Source organism: Mytilus edulis, chromosome 7 (genome assembly GCF_963676685.1).
Source record: "Mytilus edulis chromosome 7, xbMytEdul2.2, whole genome shotgun sequence".
NCBI classification, from domain to species: Eukaryota; Metazoa; Mollusca; class Bivalvia; order Mytilida; family Mytilidae; genus Mytilus; species Mytilus edulis.
Window position 1 is genome coordinate 37,945,421 of NC_092350.1, and position 17,575 is coordinate 37,962,995.

The following is a 17,575-nucleotide window of genomic DNA, read 5'->3' on the forward strand; positions in this document are numbered from 1 at the left end:
ATACATTTCAACATGTTAATAGCTATCAAAGATACCAGGCTTAGTTTTGGAATAGTTAGTATAGATATATTTTATTTCATTTCAGGGATTTCCGAAAAATGTGACAGTGTGGGAAAGGAACAGTGATCAACCGTACGGTTTGTTAATATTTTTATAATTCTGGAGACTATCAAGCGGGGCTCCGACATTAGAAAAAAAAACAAAGTTGCTTGATGGAAAGTTTGATGAACTCAAATATTACTATATAACGTTTCTACCGCAAGTTTTGAATTGTTTAAACACAGTCTTTATGCAAAAATGGTCCTAACATCTCTTGCATTACAAAATTTTGAGATCCTGATCTGTGTAGGCCTTTTGAGAATAATTTGCATGAGTTTTTTAGTCATTTTAATTGAGGTATTGGATGTTGATTTACTTGGTCTAGACATTTTATTGACGGAATTGGGGTAGGACAGGGCCAACTTAATAATCATGTATGTCATGCATGCCTTTAGTTTTACGGCACTTTTTTTTCACATAAGAACCACCTTAGTATCAATTTTTTTTGAGTGTATGATACAGCTTTTTTCAACTTATCGTTGTACTATCTTTTGTTAAGTTTTTTTGATTTGATTTTTTTTAATGGAAACAAACCAGTGAGAAACTATAAAAAAAAAAATACTCATAAAGGGGTCGTTCGTTTCCATTATTTTTGAAAATATATTTTGGTACGAAAATTAGGAACATCTCGGTCATTATTTAGATAAGAGAAGTCCGAATGGAATGTTTTAGAAAACAAAAACAAAATGATCTTTGATCATGTGAGAAAACTGAACCGAGAATAATTGTTATTAGCAAGAGGTGAAAGTGAATTTACTTTAATCCGATTTGTAAAACTTTTCTTGCAGTGAATAACAAGGACAAGTTTTACTTTCCAACTTAGGCCATTTTCGTTTCATTTTCTGATTATGAGGATATATTTGTATTTTTCTCTCATTTTCTTCCGTTTTATATTTCCTTAAAGTGACACCTACATGTACTGTAATATGAGGCAGGCATTACCTGTAAATGGGGACGAAGTCTGTATGAATTATTTTTTTGTAACTCAATTATTTGTCAAAAAAATATCACGGAAATACAGTAACGTTTCCGATTTTGGTTCTGTTGTTAGGGATTTTAGTTGTGACGATATTTAAATTATGACGTCATATGCAATGTAAACAAGAAACGCTATCATTAGGTAACGTTTTTTCATATCAAGGAATTATTAAAAATAAAATAAGTATTGCGCGTTACTTCCTATTTTATACTAGACTGATAAATATATATTTTACTCAAAGTTTCATACAAACGAGACCGGAAAACGGAAGTATATTGTACATTTCTGCGCAGGTCCGGGATTTCAAAACATGACATAAAAAAAATTGAACGATTTTGAGTTCATTAGTACAATGAAAAATTCGGGAAATTTTCCCGAATTTTTTTTTTTATTGAATTTTCTACTGTTATTGGGGACTTCGTCCCCATAATATATGAAATCGGTTAATGATTGAAAAGATGTATCAAATTATGCATGGTATACATTTGTAAGAATGTTCACAATAAAATAGTGATTGCTAAATTATAAAATGTTTTTGATATACCAAACAACAGTGTTCTCCCCAGGCCGTTTTAGCGTTAATTATTCCCGTGACGCTATATTTTTTCACCGTGATGCTATAATAATTCCCGCGATGCTATAATTATTTTGAAGATGCTATTTTACTTGTCCTCAATTTTGAACTTTTATCTATTATCGATTATGATCATAAAAATTATATCACCCTTAATTGTAATCCCTTTAAGTCGGACACTAAAGGCAATCAAGAGATTAAATAGCTAGGTGTTAATTGCCCTCAGGGTGATAACTGTTTGGATGTGAATATCCCAAGCTGACACTTGTGACATGACTAATACCACGTGTCTGCAATCACTAATTTCGACATGGAAAAATGCAATCACAAAATTATTCGAAATCTATGTTTTGTATTACGAAATTTCAAAGATTGAAACGATTTCTTTTTTTTTTTAAAAAGATCGTTTATTTGTGCAACTCTCCAAAAATTACTTTTTTTCTCTTCCCGAAATACGAGAGCGAGGATTTTGGTTTAGAGCTAAAATAAGTTTAATTCTTCTTTAAAAAGTTATCATAATTGGCTTAAGTTTATGTTTAATCCATTTAATGCATTAAAAGCGTCTTATTCATTCACAATCTCTTGTCAAACAATGTTTATTCTCGGACTCATTTTCGTAAATTTTTCTACGGCCGCCATTGCACATTTTTGTGTAAACTACGGATAGGAACCAGACCAGATATGACAACATCCGCATTCACGATAATGACAACAGATGGACAGTAGACAGAAAAAATATACCAAGAGAGAAAACTATGCATTAACAGACTATTTGTTAGATAACTTTGTTAAAAATACATATCATTTTGATGTAAAGATAAGAAACAACTGGGACTAATTCATTGAGTGCCATGAAACAATGAATTTCATAAACATGATAAAAAAAGTTTTTAAATTGATTTTTTTTGCTACTTTTGCTACTTTATCTTTACTTATAAATATAATATAAAAAATAGTTAATTTTGTGTACTAGATATTTAGTTTTGTATATATGTAGGACTCTAAAGTGCGATGGTACTCTAAAGTGCGATGGTACTCTAAAGTGCGATTTTCACGCTAAAGTACGATGGTCTACGCTAAAGTATGATGGTGTCTCACGCTAAAGTGCGATGGTTGTTTGTTTGCTAAAGTACAATGGTATAGCACGCTAAAGTGCGATGAACCAAGCGGATAAGATTATATAAGGCTAAAATGTTAAAGTACATGGCTGTTAAAAAAAATCTTTTTGCAAAAGCTAGTAAGCTTAGGTTTAAATTTGTAATAGGCTTTATAATTTAACGGTAGTGATTTAAGTGCATGATAAATATACGCTTGAAAACATGTACCTTTATTCAACATACGTTTCTGTTCCAAAAAATCCACAATAGTTTAATGGGGACCTCAAAGTTATTTATAAAACTTCAATTAATGTAAAAATTATTTAAATGTATCCGTTTTTCAATAAATGCAGGATACAGGATACATATACGTATACTATTTTGTATCTACAAAGTAAATTTCAGATACAAGTTCTCCTTCCAGCACCCGCAAAAAAACCCACACATCTGCTTCAGTCGACAAAGCACAGTTCGGTTTAAATTAATTAAGTCATGGACACTTGGTTTCTGGCTGAGCTCGTTTATAAGTTGTAATATATATTCTAGCTTGTACATTTTTGATTTGTATAAACGACTGTTAACGTCATAATCCAACAACGTTTCTTACGTCTAAACTTTCGCGGACCATCGCACTTTAGCGTGTGTAAGCATCGCACTTTAGCGTATACCATCGCACTTTAGCGTGACCATCGTACTTTAGCGTCCCCATCGCACTTTAGAGTTCTACATATATACAGGTTGCACTATAATGAACCATTCATTCATTTGACTTATTGTTGAATATATGTTGAACAATTTAATTTGTAGTTCACTTACATGACTTATACTATTTTAATCTTAATTACAAGTATTATAAACTGAACACCTCTAAAAAGGGTTAACAGGATACATGTACATAATGTACATGTACATGCTCATTCAAAAAATTAAGTATTCGATTAAAAACACATAAAAATAAAAGGAGTATTTTAAAAATTTAGCAGTAATGTGCTTTCTCATAAGGGGGTCTCATTGGGGGGTTCTGATCCCGGATCCCGCTTACTGTTTTGTCAGATTCCCGTATCCCACTTATACTATGTACCTAAGCAATTCTCATTTTTTTGTAATTTCCCGTGTCCCGCTAGCCCTTAATTCCCGTTTTCACGGCACAATAATTTGACTTTCCCGTATCACGCTTACGAAAAATCGGCAATCCCGCGTCACGCTTAGACCCCAATGGGACCCACTCTGAGCACAGGGTTTGAAACAAACCCCTATGATCTGAGTTTCAAAATAATTTTAATTTAATAATTGTATTAAAAAGACATTGCCTCCAACAGGTTAGGAACAACCCCTCAATTGCATGACTATCCCTTATATAGGGGGTCTCATTTGGGGGTTCCGATCCCGGATCCCGCTTACTGTTTTGTCAGATTCCAGTATCCCGCTTACACTATGTACGTAAGCAATTCACATTTTTTTTTGTCATTTCCCGGGTCCCGCTAGACCTCATTTCCCGTTTTCCCGACACAATAATTTGACTTTCACGTGTCACGCTTACAAAAAAATCGGCAATCCTGCGTCACGCTTAGACCCCAATGAGACCCACTCATAAGCCCTGATAAGACTTTAAAGTTTTCATGGATACTGAGAACATCAAAACAAAAAACATGAATAAATGAGATGTAAATTAATATTTATATAATTAGAAATCAATTAATGTAAAGTAATGTAAATTTAGAAATTGACACGAGGTTTTTACTAATGCAAAAAAATCAACTGGGTGAATATCAGAATCCTTTTTTGTGATACAATGTACATGTACAAACTCGTAATCTGATATACAGATTTTCCTGAAATCGCAATAACTTATCTTAGAATTTTTATCAATTTTTCCAACTCACAACAGTTTCTGAGTTTACAGTAATCTTATATTCATGACCATCATGAACGATTGAGGTAGATTCTATATTTTGATTTCTCTTATTTTTTATTTGCAGAGTATATATAGTTGGAAATTCAATTAAATTGGTGACAGTAATTTGAGGTTTGTTTCTATATACGAGGTGTATAAATTTAAGAATCGGGACAATATGATTTGATTTCTTTAAAGAGGCACTAGCTAAGAGATAAATAAAAAGTGTAAATTGTGATTTTTATTTGTTCAATCATTATTGAAAGTGTAATAGTGAAATGATCATTCGCTGTTAGTAGCCAGTACACAAATGTATGTTACTGTACGGTTTTTTTTTGTAAGAATAAGCTTAGAAAGGTTGATGATGAATTATTCACTTGCAAGTTAACATTGAAAGAGAAACAAAGGTAAATCATTTGGTTGACTGATTTGATCCACAAAAATATCATTCTTATACAGGTTAGATAGAAAAATCCATTTGCATCAGGTCAGTATCTATCTATATTTATGTTTATATAAATTTATATCATGTTATGTGACTGTCAGTAGTGTTCAGGGTCATACAGTAATTAGATGGCCTCTAGACTAGAATATACATGAATTTCTGCTATATATTATCTAGTACAAATGTATATGCATTGTTAGCTGTTTATTAATTAAGACTTATTATACTTTAGATAAGTGTTTTAGTATGTTATAAATCAAATATGAGAATTTGAGTCAAATAGATGAACATGATTTTAACAGCTAGTGCACCTTTAAAATTTGATTTGATTTGATTTTTTTGTGTTTTAACACCCCTTTTAAGCACCGTATTAGGGCTATTTTGTGGCGGTCAGTTTTTATTATTGGAGGAAGTCTGAATGCCAAGAGAAAACCACCAACCTTCAATAGGAAAACTGACAATCCTAGTAAATTCAGAATTGAGTCGTGTGCACCCTTTCAAGGGTGATTGACTAGTGTAGGCCTCCTTTTCAAAACTCTGGACCTGCATCCGTACACTTTTAAAATGAATTATGTCCCTTTATCATATGCATGTATGTACATATACTACCAAATCTTACAGAATATGCTCCTTTTTCTTATTATTCCTTTGCTTTATTATTGATATCAGGGTGCTACCTGAATAGAGTTTATATATTAAAATGTGTTCAAAATGTACATTTTGTAGTGCTTGAATTCTAGGGGACTTCCATAAATAATTTCATTGTGCTATTTGAGGGGGAAAACACACATACAAATTTAAAGCAGTTTTCAAAGAGCAATGTTGATTTTAAAGATTTTTAAGATGCCTTATATAATTTATCTTTGTTCTAATTTATTATATATCCTTACAAGACCCTCTTTTGAACTGTCTAGATGGAAATGTATTATAAAACATTGAAAAATACTCTATTAAAATAACATTCTAGCATTCCAACTGCTATATTTATATACTGTGTTGAAACTCAGAATATCTTGAAATTTTCAATTAACTACTTTAAATATATTAAAAAGTATTAAATACATATTATAGGTCTACAGATGAATGTTTCAGGAGAACAATTTTCTGCCAAAGTAAGAACATTATCAGACCTACCAGGAGCATCAAAAGAAACTACAATAGATAACACAGGTACAGCAGGTATCATTCATCGTATTGAAAATAATACAGCTTCCATTAAATTTACTGGTACTGTAATTACTGGTCTGTCGGACGAAGAAATTTCCTCTGAAGAAGAACAAGACTACTCCTTTAGAGAAATAGGACCTGTTGATGAAGAAACATTGAAGAAAATTAATGAAAAATTTGTTCCTGAACATGATGATGATATTGTGAAGTTAGAAATAGACTTAAAAAAGCGAGGTCTCAGTGACGCAAGTAAAGAGGATAGTATTGAAAAGACGACAAAAATTGATAAAGGGGAATCACCCAGTACCTTTAGTCAAAGTAGATTTAATCCTTTTGATAGAGACTTACACATGGAAGAAGATCATTTTGAAATCAATAATTCAAGGCCTCGTTCAGGTATTTTGTTCCTTAATAATACCATTGATAAATGTTTCTGTTAAACTTAACCATGTTAACAGCTGGATGAAACGTTAAAATTTTCATTTTTATGCATTTCCAGACTTCCAATTTGCCCAAAATGTGAATTGCTGTCTGGATAAAACTTGACACTCCTTCTTTCAAGTTATAATTGAAGTTGAATAAGCTTCATGAACAGTCACTGTCTGCACCATTAAATTGTTCTTTAAAAATTATAATTAAAATTTTGTGGATTTTGTGTGAACCGGTTTATGAATTTTTTAAATGTTCAACAATTGCAGATTTTCTGTAGGTTTGTATGCAGACTTTCGCAAAACCATCAATTCAAATATCCACAAAAAAAACAGGTAATCCTCAATCCACAAAATTTGTTACTACAAACAATCCACAATAGTGTACCAAAAATTTTATGTTGAATTTTTCCTGTCACCATTTAATACTGGTGCTATTCTGGAATATTGCTTGATGATTATACATATAGAATAAAAACACATTTTAAAAAATCTTAATCAGTTCTTTGAAGTGAAATGTAGGTATACAGCACTTGAAATTGGTACATAATTTGATATAAAATATGATACAGTCAGGAATGATATCAATGAAAATACTCAACACATCGACTCTAACAGTTTCTTTGAATAAGTGAATTATATTATTGTATTTTTTGCACCACAGGATCTTTTTCATCATGGACCAATTTATCAGAGACAGGGGATGAAATCACTATAAATGCTGAACTTGGACTAGCTGAGGATCATTTCTCACATCCTGAGGTATATATATATATAAGTACAAAATACAACTGTTGTGATGTTTGAAAAAGATAAATATTGACAAAGAGGTATTTACAAGTGCATGTATATAATAAGTGGATAGATGCAAATTGGGTAGAATTTATACCTCTATAAAATAGTGCATCATCAGGGATGTGGTATGAGTGGCAATGAGACAACTCTCCATCCAAGTCTCAATTGAAAAAAAGTGAACCATTATAGGACAAAGTCTTCAACTCAGTTCCTTGGTTCACACAGAACAACATGTTCACCTTAATATTTTCACTTACCTGCCTCCTTAACTATTTGCAGTTTCCCTCTTTTTCCCCAAACATACTTTCCACAAACATCCTAATTGAATGGTTTGATATATAAGTGATGGAAACCATTAAGCATTAAACAGATTTTATTCAGAGGAGGGCATTTCAAAGTCCAAATTGTCTAACCAACTCGTATAAGATAGAGAGAAAAAAGATCATGGGGCAATTAAAAAAACATACATGTGTAACAGAAGAAAAACAAACACAAGACTAAAACAAAGGATTTTACAGTTACAAGGAATCCAATGTATATATTTGTTTTGTAGGGACATTTTGGATTAAGTAATCATGAAGAATTAGAGATGGCTATAGAGAACTGTAAAGAAATGATCAGTGAAGCACAGCCTCACTCTGACAGAATGAAAAATCTGGTTCAGAAATTGATTCAGCTACGACTGAAGTTACAGGAACTAAAGGTAAGCTGGTTTGTAGGTGTCTGACCACCAATTACTCCCTCCAATTTAGAACGTATGTAAAAGTAGAACTACTCGGACACAAAATAGTGCTTTTGATGTCCTTGTTTACTTAAACTAACCAACAAATTGGCAGAAATGAAACTTTTGGTGAAAGAGAAATATGTTTAGACCATTTTGAGCCAAAATTTACCTGTCTATGAGTTTGCATTAAAAATTGAGGATTAATGCACTCCATAGTATACTAATTTAAGATTTCCAGAAAACCAGGGGTTATTTTTGGAGTACCTCTCTTTGAAGGTCAGTTATTTTCTTAGAAGGCTTTAAAGGTATGTTGAAAATTGGCATACAGAAAGCTGATACATATACAATTCAGGAATCAGGATATACCTGGTTTCTATGAAGTTAAACTTAAGGTAAAATATTTAGAAAGCTGTGAAAAATGGCAAAATTTGGTTGAACAGATAGGGATATTTAATTGGTGGTCTGACACCTTGTATAAGAAACTTCAAATACTGTGGATTCATTTTTATTCGTGGTATACCAATTTTCGTGGGTTTCGTGGGTCACAGCGAACCACGAATTTAAGAATTCAACGAAGAATAATCCCGAGAAATGCATATGGAGTCGGTTGTTTATTTCCGGTTATGTTATGCAGTTCTAGTATAGTGTTGACCAGCGATAAACATTGTAACATAACACGTGTTCTTTATTGAAAGAAGATACAAGTATTTTGATTAAATCTATAATAAATATATCGAATATCAGTGATAATTTACTTTTTAAAATTGATTAAAACTGTTCATGGAAAATAACTGCAAGTTGTTAATTACCGTGTCATAGTTTGGTTTACCAGTGATTAAAAATCAATAGGATTAAGTACGGGGATATTGCCCGTAGGTAATATTGTTTATGACAGGAACATTTATGTTCACACCTTATACTTATATCACTGTTTATTATATCGTGATTAGGGAAATGAGCTTTAAATCGTAAAGTTTTGAATGCCTTATATAATTCAGACAAGAATTTATAAATTGTAAAACAACAAATAATTAGTTGACTCTGTCCATTATTGTAATCGAAGTTATCAATGAACACTTTAACCTAGAATGAACAAGCGAGGATTTTGACAATTCACAACTTTTTCAATGAATTCCTTCTTTTTTGTTTTGTTTTATTATTGATCAAACCAAGGAGGTTATATGATCTCCTAAATCAAAAAGAAATCCAAAATTACATATCTATTTTTTTGTTGTTGTAATCAGCGATCCACGAATTTACGTATACCACGAAACGTCTTTTCTTCTCTATCCACGAAAATTGATACCCACGAAAATAAATGAATCCACAGTAGACAATTTCAGAAATTCAACTTGCATGCTCACAAATCATGTTCAAGAGTCTCACCACAATGTTATTAAAATAGTGTTTCACCCAATTAAAATGTGTTGATCAATATATATATTTTTTTATCAAATTTCAATCATTTTCAATAATCTACTAATGACAGAGCTTCTCTTATGATAAATTATACTTTCAAAGCAAAATTATTAAAATCATTATCCGTAATCTACCAATGACAGGGCTTTTCTTATGATACAATATATCTGTAATCTACCAATGATAGAGCTTCTCTTATGGTACAATATACTTTTCAGGAAGGACCAGAACCAGTATCCTCTGACATTAAGATTGTTCTGGGACACAAGTTTACAATCCAAGATAGTCGTAATGCTAAGCATTATTGTGAGAAATGTAATGCAATGATTCTAGGGGTAATTCAGACCTGGCTAAGATGTGCAGGTATACTTAAATGTCATTCATACTGTAAAAAAAGTCATTCAACTCAGATCAATGCAGAAACAAAGCAATTAAAAAATGCTGTCAAAACGCTTTAATATTTTCTTACTAAAATAGTTTTCGAAGGAATGATTCTTGGATCGTTGCTTTTCATATTAACATTCAAGAAGCCATTCAAGCAGAGAAGCTTCATGAAGTGGTATCATGAGACTCTACAAATCTTTAATAAAACTGCTAGTATAGAAACAAAGAGAGGTGGTATGATAAGAGGGTGGTAAAGGGGGCTCTGAAATAAAAATCAGAAAGAAACGAAGCACGAGAAATAAGATTGGAAATATCAATGGAAAAAGTAAAAAATTTATTTATTAATCAGCCTTTCTTGGAGATCATCTACCGGTAGTCATTATATAATGGACATGATGACCCTGCAGTCACCTTTTAGCGTCTGCTAGTTGCAACTGATTTGAAAGAAAAATATTATTCATAATAATTAATAAGTAAGCAATTTTAAATATTCTGGGAACACATTATTTAAAACAATCTCCGGAATGGCTTTGAATTTAGTCCCTGTTTACTTTTTAATCAAATGCGAGACAAGCACAAGAAATAAAGAGTACCGACAAGAAACACGGAAAATAAAAAAAAAAGAACAAGAGGCATGCACATCCAAACCAAACACGAGAAAACTAGAAATAAAACATCAAAACACGAAAAAACGTGAAACAAAAAATAACCCTTTACCACCCTCTGATAACTGTTAGTTATAATCGATATTATGCATAAATGTATCATCAGAATTTAGTATAAAAACACTATATTATTATCAATAAATGAAAGTACAAAAAAAGTATCAATAATAAAACTGTTTATTCCAGATTGTGGTTACAGCTGCCATGAGAAATGTGTCAACGGCATCAAAAGAACTTGTGCAAGCTTAAAGGTAGGTGAATTCTGTTTTCATGTCCAATTTCCTCCTGAATTTTCTCCCATTTGATTAGAAATCCTTAAACATTGTTAAAAGAGTTTTTATATCAAACTTCACATTTAATCATTATTTTGAAAGGATTTTTTTTTGAGACCAACTTGTTTCTCCAAATATAAAATACGTATATCACTATTTATACCTTTATTATTTTATAAACAAATTATAATAGTTAAAATGCAAATGTTTGATAAACTTCATAACAAAATTTTATGCTTTTAATGTCACAAGGAGATATGCTAGATATTTGGAAAAACTAGACTTATTTCAAAAGTATATTATGCAAATTTAACATAGATCACAAACATAACTCACAAAGTTCTCTGAACAGCAAGTATTGTCGTTAATGATCACAAAATACATGTATGTGAATAGTTTTTTAAAGGAAGAGTAGTATTTCTTTAATTTTAACTTTAGGTTGCAGAAAATGGTATCTTTTGTTTGTCAATATGTCCAGATAGAGGTTTGTCAGCTCAGAACTACAGGTGTGCTGAATGTAGAAGTCACATATCATTTAGTAAGTTGGAGTTATAAAGTAGAACTATCAATATTTTATATAATAACTTATACAATGAGTGACAGAATAGGTTATAATTTATGATAAGAATGTTAAATAAATGATTTGCTGGTGTTGCATGTCTTTGGTCATAAATATTGAAAATAAATTTATCACTTTTAGTATTACCAACCTAAAAATATTTCATTTTTGAAATTATAAAAAAAAAGGTATAATTTTTTTCTTTTTTTACTTTTTGAATGGCGACTTAAAATTAATTTGGAAAGTTTTGGTTGTCAGTATGTGTGCATTGCCAGTTCATAATGACAAAAAAATATGTTTAAATCATTAGAATGTTACTACCTGCAATGAAAATGATATAGATTATTTATTTTTAGAAAGTGGATTCAGTGAACCACGACTATGTGATTACAGTGGGAACTATTATTGTGAACTTTGTCACTGGAATGATACCATGGTTATACCCTCGAGAGTTCTGCATAACTGGGACTTTGAACCGCACAAGGTAGTATTTACTGTCTCTTCAGCTTCTTATTTAAATATGATTAATCTATTAGATTGTACTATTGTTTCTTCATTATCAGCCTTACATCACAACCAGAAAATGGCCAATCAGGTAGAACCTTAACTTTCAAGAGTTTTACTTTAGACTTGTTACAAGTTTAGACTTAAGATTTCACATGACAGTTATGTTGCTGGAAGGTTTAAGTCCAAGAAAACATTATATCATCACCCCCTATTTACATCCTTACAGTCATATAACTTTAAAAAAAAAAAAAAATCAAAAAGGAAGGTTGATCTGACTTGATCGGTGTTCTGTCTTTATGTTTTTCTGAAGTTTACTGCAGACTTGTTTATCTTTTAATCTTTTGTTTCTGTTTTGTCATGACTTATGAGTTTCTATTTTCCCCAAGGGGAAGAGCATTGAGGACTAAAATTCTGAAGCTTTTAGCAAAAACAGCTAAGGTTATATATGTATATCCTTAGGAAGAAAAACTATAGTATTACAAAAGAATTTAAGTATTGTAAACAGTAGATTTATATGACGACATGACTGTATTATCAGGACTTCATTCTGTTAATATTTTTTTTTATCATTTACTTAGCATTGATATGATAGCTTTTGCATATGTGTAATGAGTGGAAGTACACAAGCCATAATTTCCCACCCGGGCTGATAATCCATATCAGGGGCATCCCGTGCACAAAACCCATAAAAGTGCCTCTCGTGCAAGTTACTTCCGGTATTTCTGGTTTCGATTGTTTACTTTTCCATTGTGACGTCAGATATTTTTTATGACGACGTCAAAATTTACGGGAACTTTTTGGGGATAGTTTAGTTCTTGCTAATAAATTCCATTGACAATTAAGTATCATTTTATAGTACAACAAACATGGAGTAATAATGATTATAAAACTCTTCCAAATTTTCAATGTTTTAAAATGCTTCTATAGGAAATAGTAACATAAATAAATATGGAGGTAGTGATGTTATTGTTGGGCAATTATAGTGTATTTGTTGGATTCATAGTTTAACTTTTTTATAAAGTTTTTGACTGTTTCAGTTATTTTATTTGTTAATTTGCCATACATAAAACAATTGTCTTAAGTATATGATAAAGTGATTAATACATGGTCTTTTCCATATCGGCCTGGGTATCATCCAGAGACTTGGTCAAGGTGCTGATATGGGGGTCTCGGGATGATACCCGGGCCGATATGGAAAAGGCCATGTATTAATCTCTATGTAAAGCAAAGTAGTTCTATTTGGTTTTATTTGTTGAAATTTCTCTCAAAGATTGCTAGTCCTCAGTTTTTTAAGATAGAAAGTTTTAATTTCATAAAGTGTTTTCATAAGTAAAAAGAAAGGTATGTATTTCTGTCTTTTCTGTGCAAATGAAAATTCAGGTTTTACAATATATTGTTGAATATGTTACAGGTTTGTAGGGCTTCCAAACAGTTCCTTAAATTGATGACAGATAAAGCAGTAATGAGAATCCAAGATGTTAATCCAATGTTGTTTAATTATGTGGAAGAATTGAGTGAGGTTAAGGTAAGATAATGAATTGTATATAGATATAAGAAGATGTGGTGTGAGTATCCAAGTCTTAATTTGTAAAAGTAAACCGTTATAGGTCAAAGTACAGTCTTCAACCTGGAGCCTTTGCACACACTGAACAGCTAGCTATAAAGGGCCCAAAATTATATACATTGATTTAAAATGACATAACCTAAGGAGCTTTATAGATTAAACATAATGATAATTATCCAATATCAGATTTTTTGCATTCGCATATTAAAAGTTTTTACCAAAAATATCTACGGAAAATTTTCTCATTGCTTTATCATGTATTTGTGTGGTTTTCATGATAAAAACTGTAAGTCTTCTTTGTTTTACAAGCTTAAGAGTATTGCATCAAGTATGTCAGCTCTCCCCAATGTAATGAGAGCTTTGTGCCTTCCTATTTCTTCCTACAAAATATTGTTAAACTTTCACTGATTGATTTTTTTCTTACTTTCAGAAATTACGAGAAGAACTTCTGATTATGAAAAAATATTTATTGCTTTGTAAGAATGCAATGAGTGAGAAATTTCTGTTGATGTTAAAGGGTAGACAACACTTTGTGGAAAATTCAGATGTGTATTCTATGCAGGATTTCCTTGATATTCAATCAGATAAATTATTAGGAGATTTAGCAACAATCCACTCTGCCTGGGCTCAACATATTAAAACAGATTGTGAGGTAAGTTGTCACATAAGGTAAATATTGAATATACATTTAGTTCAAAATTAAAATTTTCAAAATCAAGAAAATAGAAAAATCTGACAAACCAAAGGATCAATTAAAACAGGATTGATTACATTTTAGTTTAATATAGTTCAATAAGATTGTCTCAATAGGTTTATTTTTTTCTTATCCTTAAGTTTGGTTATTGTTGTTTTAACTTAAGGTGGCTCGGGTGTATTCAAATTTTCTATTAGAAGTGCCGTATTTTTTGTTATTTTATTCTTTATAGAAAGTGAATCAAATTGGTCGAAATAAAATAGGGGGTCACAGACCATTTAAGCTCAAAATTTTACTTTTAAACAGGTATGCAAAAAGGACCATTTTTCAATGAAATGATAGGGAAAATAGAGGTGTTGACATATTTTTATCGGAATATCAAAAAAACGTTCTATGACGCTTGGTCCAAAACTGTAATATAAAAAGCTGAAAATATAGCTTCAAAGAATGAGCAAATAAAAAACATTAAGGAAAAAAAATTATTTTGCATTAAAACCCAAATTTTGGCGAGAAAATGGTGAAAATGTGTGAAATGTCGTTTTGAGCCTTTAAAAGTTAAACATAATAACGAAAATATTTTAAGTGACATAGCTACAATGATTTAACATTTCTAATCAATCAAAATATTAAAAAAAAAAATGTCGAATTTACGACAAATACTTTTCGTGTGCATTGTAATTCATGCGTGAAATTATGCGCAGTCCAATAGTCCTGATCCCCCTTAATATGCATTGACAGATTAAAAATAAAGAGATGTGGTCTGATTGGCAAAGAAAACTGTTACCTTTTTGTGGTTGTGGTGAGCAGCTGTGACATGGAGTACCCTTTTCACTTATTTCAAATACATTGTACAAAAAAACATACCCTATCATATGTTTTTTTGACAAAAAATACACCTGTAGCTATCAAGCTTAAGCTATTTCATGGATAGTTTTATAGATTTGTCAAATATGTGATGAATTTAAGACCATTTTTAATGTGGGAAAAAAATTGATATCAGATTGTTTTCCGATAAACTTCCTGTTTGCCGATTTTGGAGCTGTAACTTTTCTAAAAATGTCTAGGAGTATTATATGACCATTAAACTTTTTTTCATTGTTTCTTGGACCATAAAGGGGGTGCGCACTATACACAAATGCGCATTACACATATCAAAAGACATTATTTGAAATTGATTTGTATCAGATACTTATGATTCTATCGGCAACATTTTCATATTTTTATTTTTTTAAATTTTCAACCTCATCAATTATCATGAAGCTGGAAAAGGTTACCTATTCCAGAAGCTCATCACTACCACACACTACATAGTGAGAAATAATCAATTTTCAATGATCGAGAAGACTATTGTTACCTCTCCAATTATTCAGTAATTCTCTTATATTTTGGGCTAATGCTTGATTGTGAGAGATCTAAGAATAAACACCAACTTAATTTGAATGTGAATGTTAAATCATTGCTCTGTTTTACAAGAGCATTTCCTGAAATTTCAACAGATAATTTCGCATTTATTGTGACATAACAGTTTTAATAATGTCTCTTTTTATTTGTTTGGCTAATATATGTTTGCCACTGAACATTTAGTTAAGATATTGAATCCGATTAAATATCATATTTAATTTTTCAGCTATGCCGAGCTCGAGGATTTATTTGTGAGTTGTGTAAAGACCATACAGAAACATTATTTCCATTTGATAGTGTAGCAATAGTGTGTTCACAGTGTTCATATGTTTTACATAGGTAAGTAAAACTCTAGTTCCAATAGTTTGTTTTACCATTTCCAATTTTCATTTTACACAAAAAAGTCAAGTGATTAGGTCAAAAATATTTGCAGTTTTAGGATCAATGCATCATTGTCTGCATGTTAACATCAACATATGGGTTATGGCAGTTGACAATAGATTTTCATTTAGGTGAGGGAGTCTTTTTTAAATCTATTTAAATCTTTACATTTGCTTAATTGTTTGTGTGAAAAAAGTTTGTTCACATGAAAAAATTCAGCTAATACAACTTTTTAGATCACAATATTGAAACAAATTCTCTCCTATAGTCCAAATTCAAAAAATCATCTTTGTTCCCAATTTTTTTTTCAAAGGCAAACAACTTAAATACAACAAACTAGTCCAAGTCAATAAAAAGAATTCACGTGTTATAGTGTGCAAGATTTTGACAACTTTTTTGTACATCATATGTCCATCTCACGTTTTTGGTTCAATTGCACTTGATTGCAAATAAGTTTGTTCATATAGCACTATGCAATAAAATAAGTTGTTTCCCTAAGATTTACATAGAACAGAGTGGATGTATTCTACTTTATGGTTGTCTCCCTTGGCAAAAAACTCTAAAACTAGAACTAATATCCAACTAATTTCCAGTTTTAGAATTTTGTCAAAGGGAAACAACCCAACTGTTAGTAGTACAAACTTAAAAGAATCACTTATACCTTTAATAATAATCCTAAGTCCTTGTTTAATCTTTTTCTTTTCTTTTTTATTGGTCAAGCATTTTTTTTTTCAGGCACTGTTTTATCAAGAAGGGATCTCAGTGTCCAAGATGTGAAAGGAAAAACAAAAGAAAAGCTACTTGACAACATTCCATGCATACAGACTGTTCTATCATCAATTTTAAGAACATATTAAAAAATGTGCAATAATTGTGAAAAACAAGAAGAATTCACTTGTTTCCTGATTCTGTTTGTCTTTCAGATATATTTTTATAATAAATTGAAAAATTGTTGTAATATCTTAAATATTTGGACCACTGGACTGGATGTTAAATACTGTAGTCATCCATTGTCATCATCATTATCATTGTCACGTTTTGGTTAGATTAGCACATGAGACTCTTTTTACCGAATCTATAACATTTATTACATTTTATGATGTGGTATATATAAAGATTTATAAAGGGAAAAAAGATATCTCATTGTCAAACCAAGACAACAAGTAAGACACTTTCATGGGCAAAGGGAAATAGTATAACAATAAGGTCTAAAACACATCTCAAAGAATACAAAACAAAACGCATTTTTGCAGGTAAGGTTGGCCACAATCTTCAAACACCAAAAACTGAGTTAATTTAACAAAGCCATCAATCGTCAGAACTAAGCCTTTGAGATGGTTTAAAACAAAGAGCCTTTTACAGCATTAAACTAGATGTCATGACAAAAACAATTATTCTGTAGGGGCAACTCTCATTATCTTCACTTTTTTATATATATACATACAGGTATATTGTTTGAATATAGAATCTACCAGTTAATACTAATACAGAGATTAAAATATCCAATACTTATATTAATTGATTGGT

The 17,575-nt window shown here is 31.0% G+C and overlaps 1 protein-coding gene across 8 annotated transcripts; it reads left to right on the top strand.

Moving 5' to 3' along the window:
• The first annotated feature begins 719 nt into the window (after nt 1-719).
• On the top strand, nt 720-17,001 carry LOC139481393 (differentially expressed in FDCP 8 homolog). Of its 8 annotated transcripts, none has more exons than XM_071264705.1 (14): nt 730-840; nt 4,729-4,775; nt 5,103-5,130; nt 6,160-6,651; nt 7,348-7,445; nt 8,032-8,181; nt 9,840-9,984; nt 10,857-10,921; nt 11,381-11,480; nt 11,858-11,985; nt 13,420-13,533; nt 14,003-14,224; nt 15,894-16,006; nt 16,784-17,001. In XM_071264705.1, exons 4-14 carry the CDS (start codon nt 6,168-6,170, stop codon nt 16,851-16,853), a joined length of 1,689 nt encoding a protein of 562 aa, XP_071120806.1. In that variant the 5' UTR covers nt 730-840; nt 4,729-4,775; nt 5,103-5,130; nt 6,160-6,167; the 3' UTR covers nt 16,854-17,001. The 8 variants fall into 8 exon arrangements, with proteins under 8 accessions (XP_071120804.1, XP_071120806.1, XP_071120805.1 ...); XM_071264711.1 differs by having other exon boundaries at nt 765-840; nt 6,181-6,651; XM_071264708.1 differs by lacking the exon at nt 730-840 and adding an exon at nt 3,195-3,754 and having other exon boundaries at nt 4,345-4,775.
• The last annotated feature ends 574 nt before the right edge of the window (nt 17,002-17,575 follow it).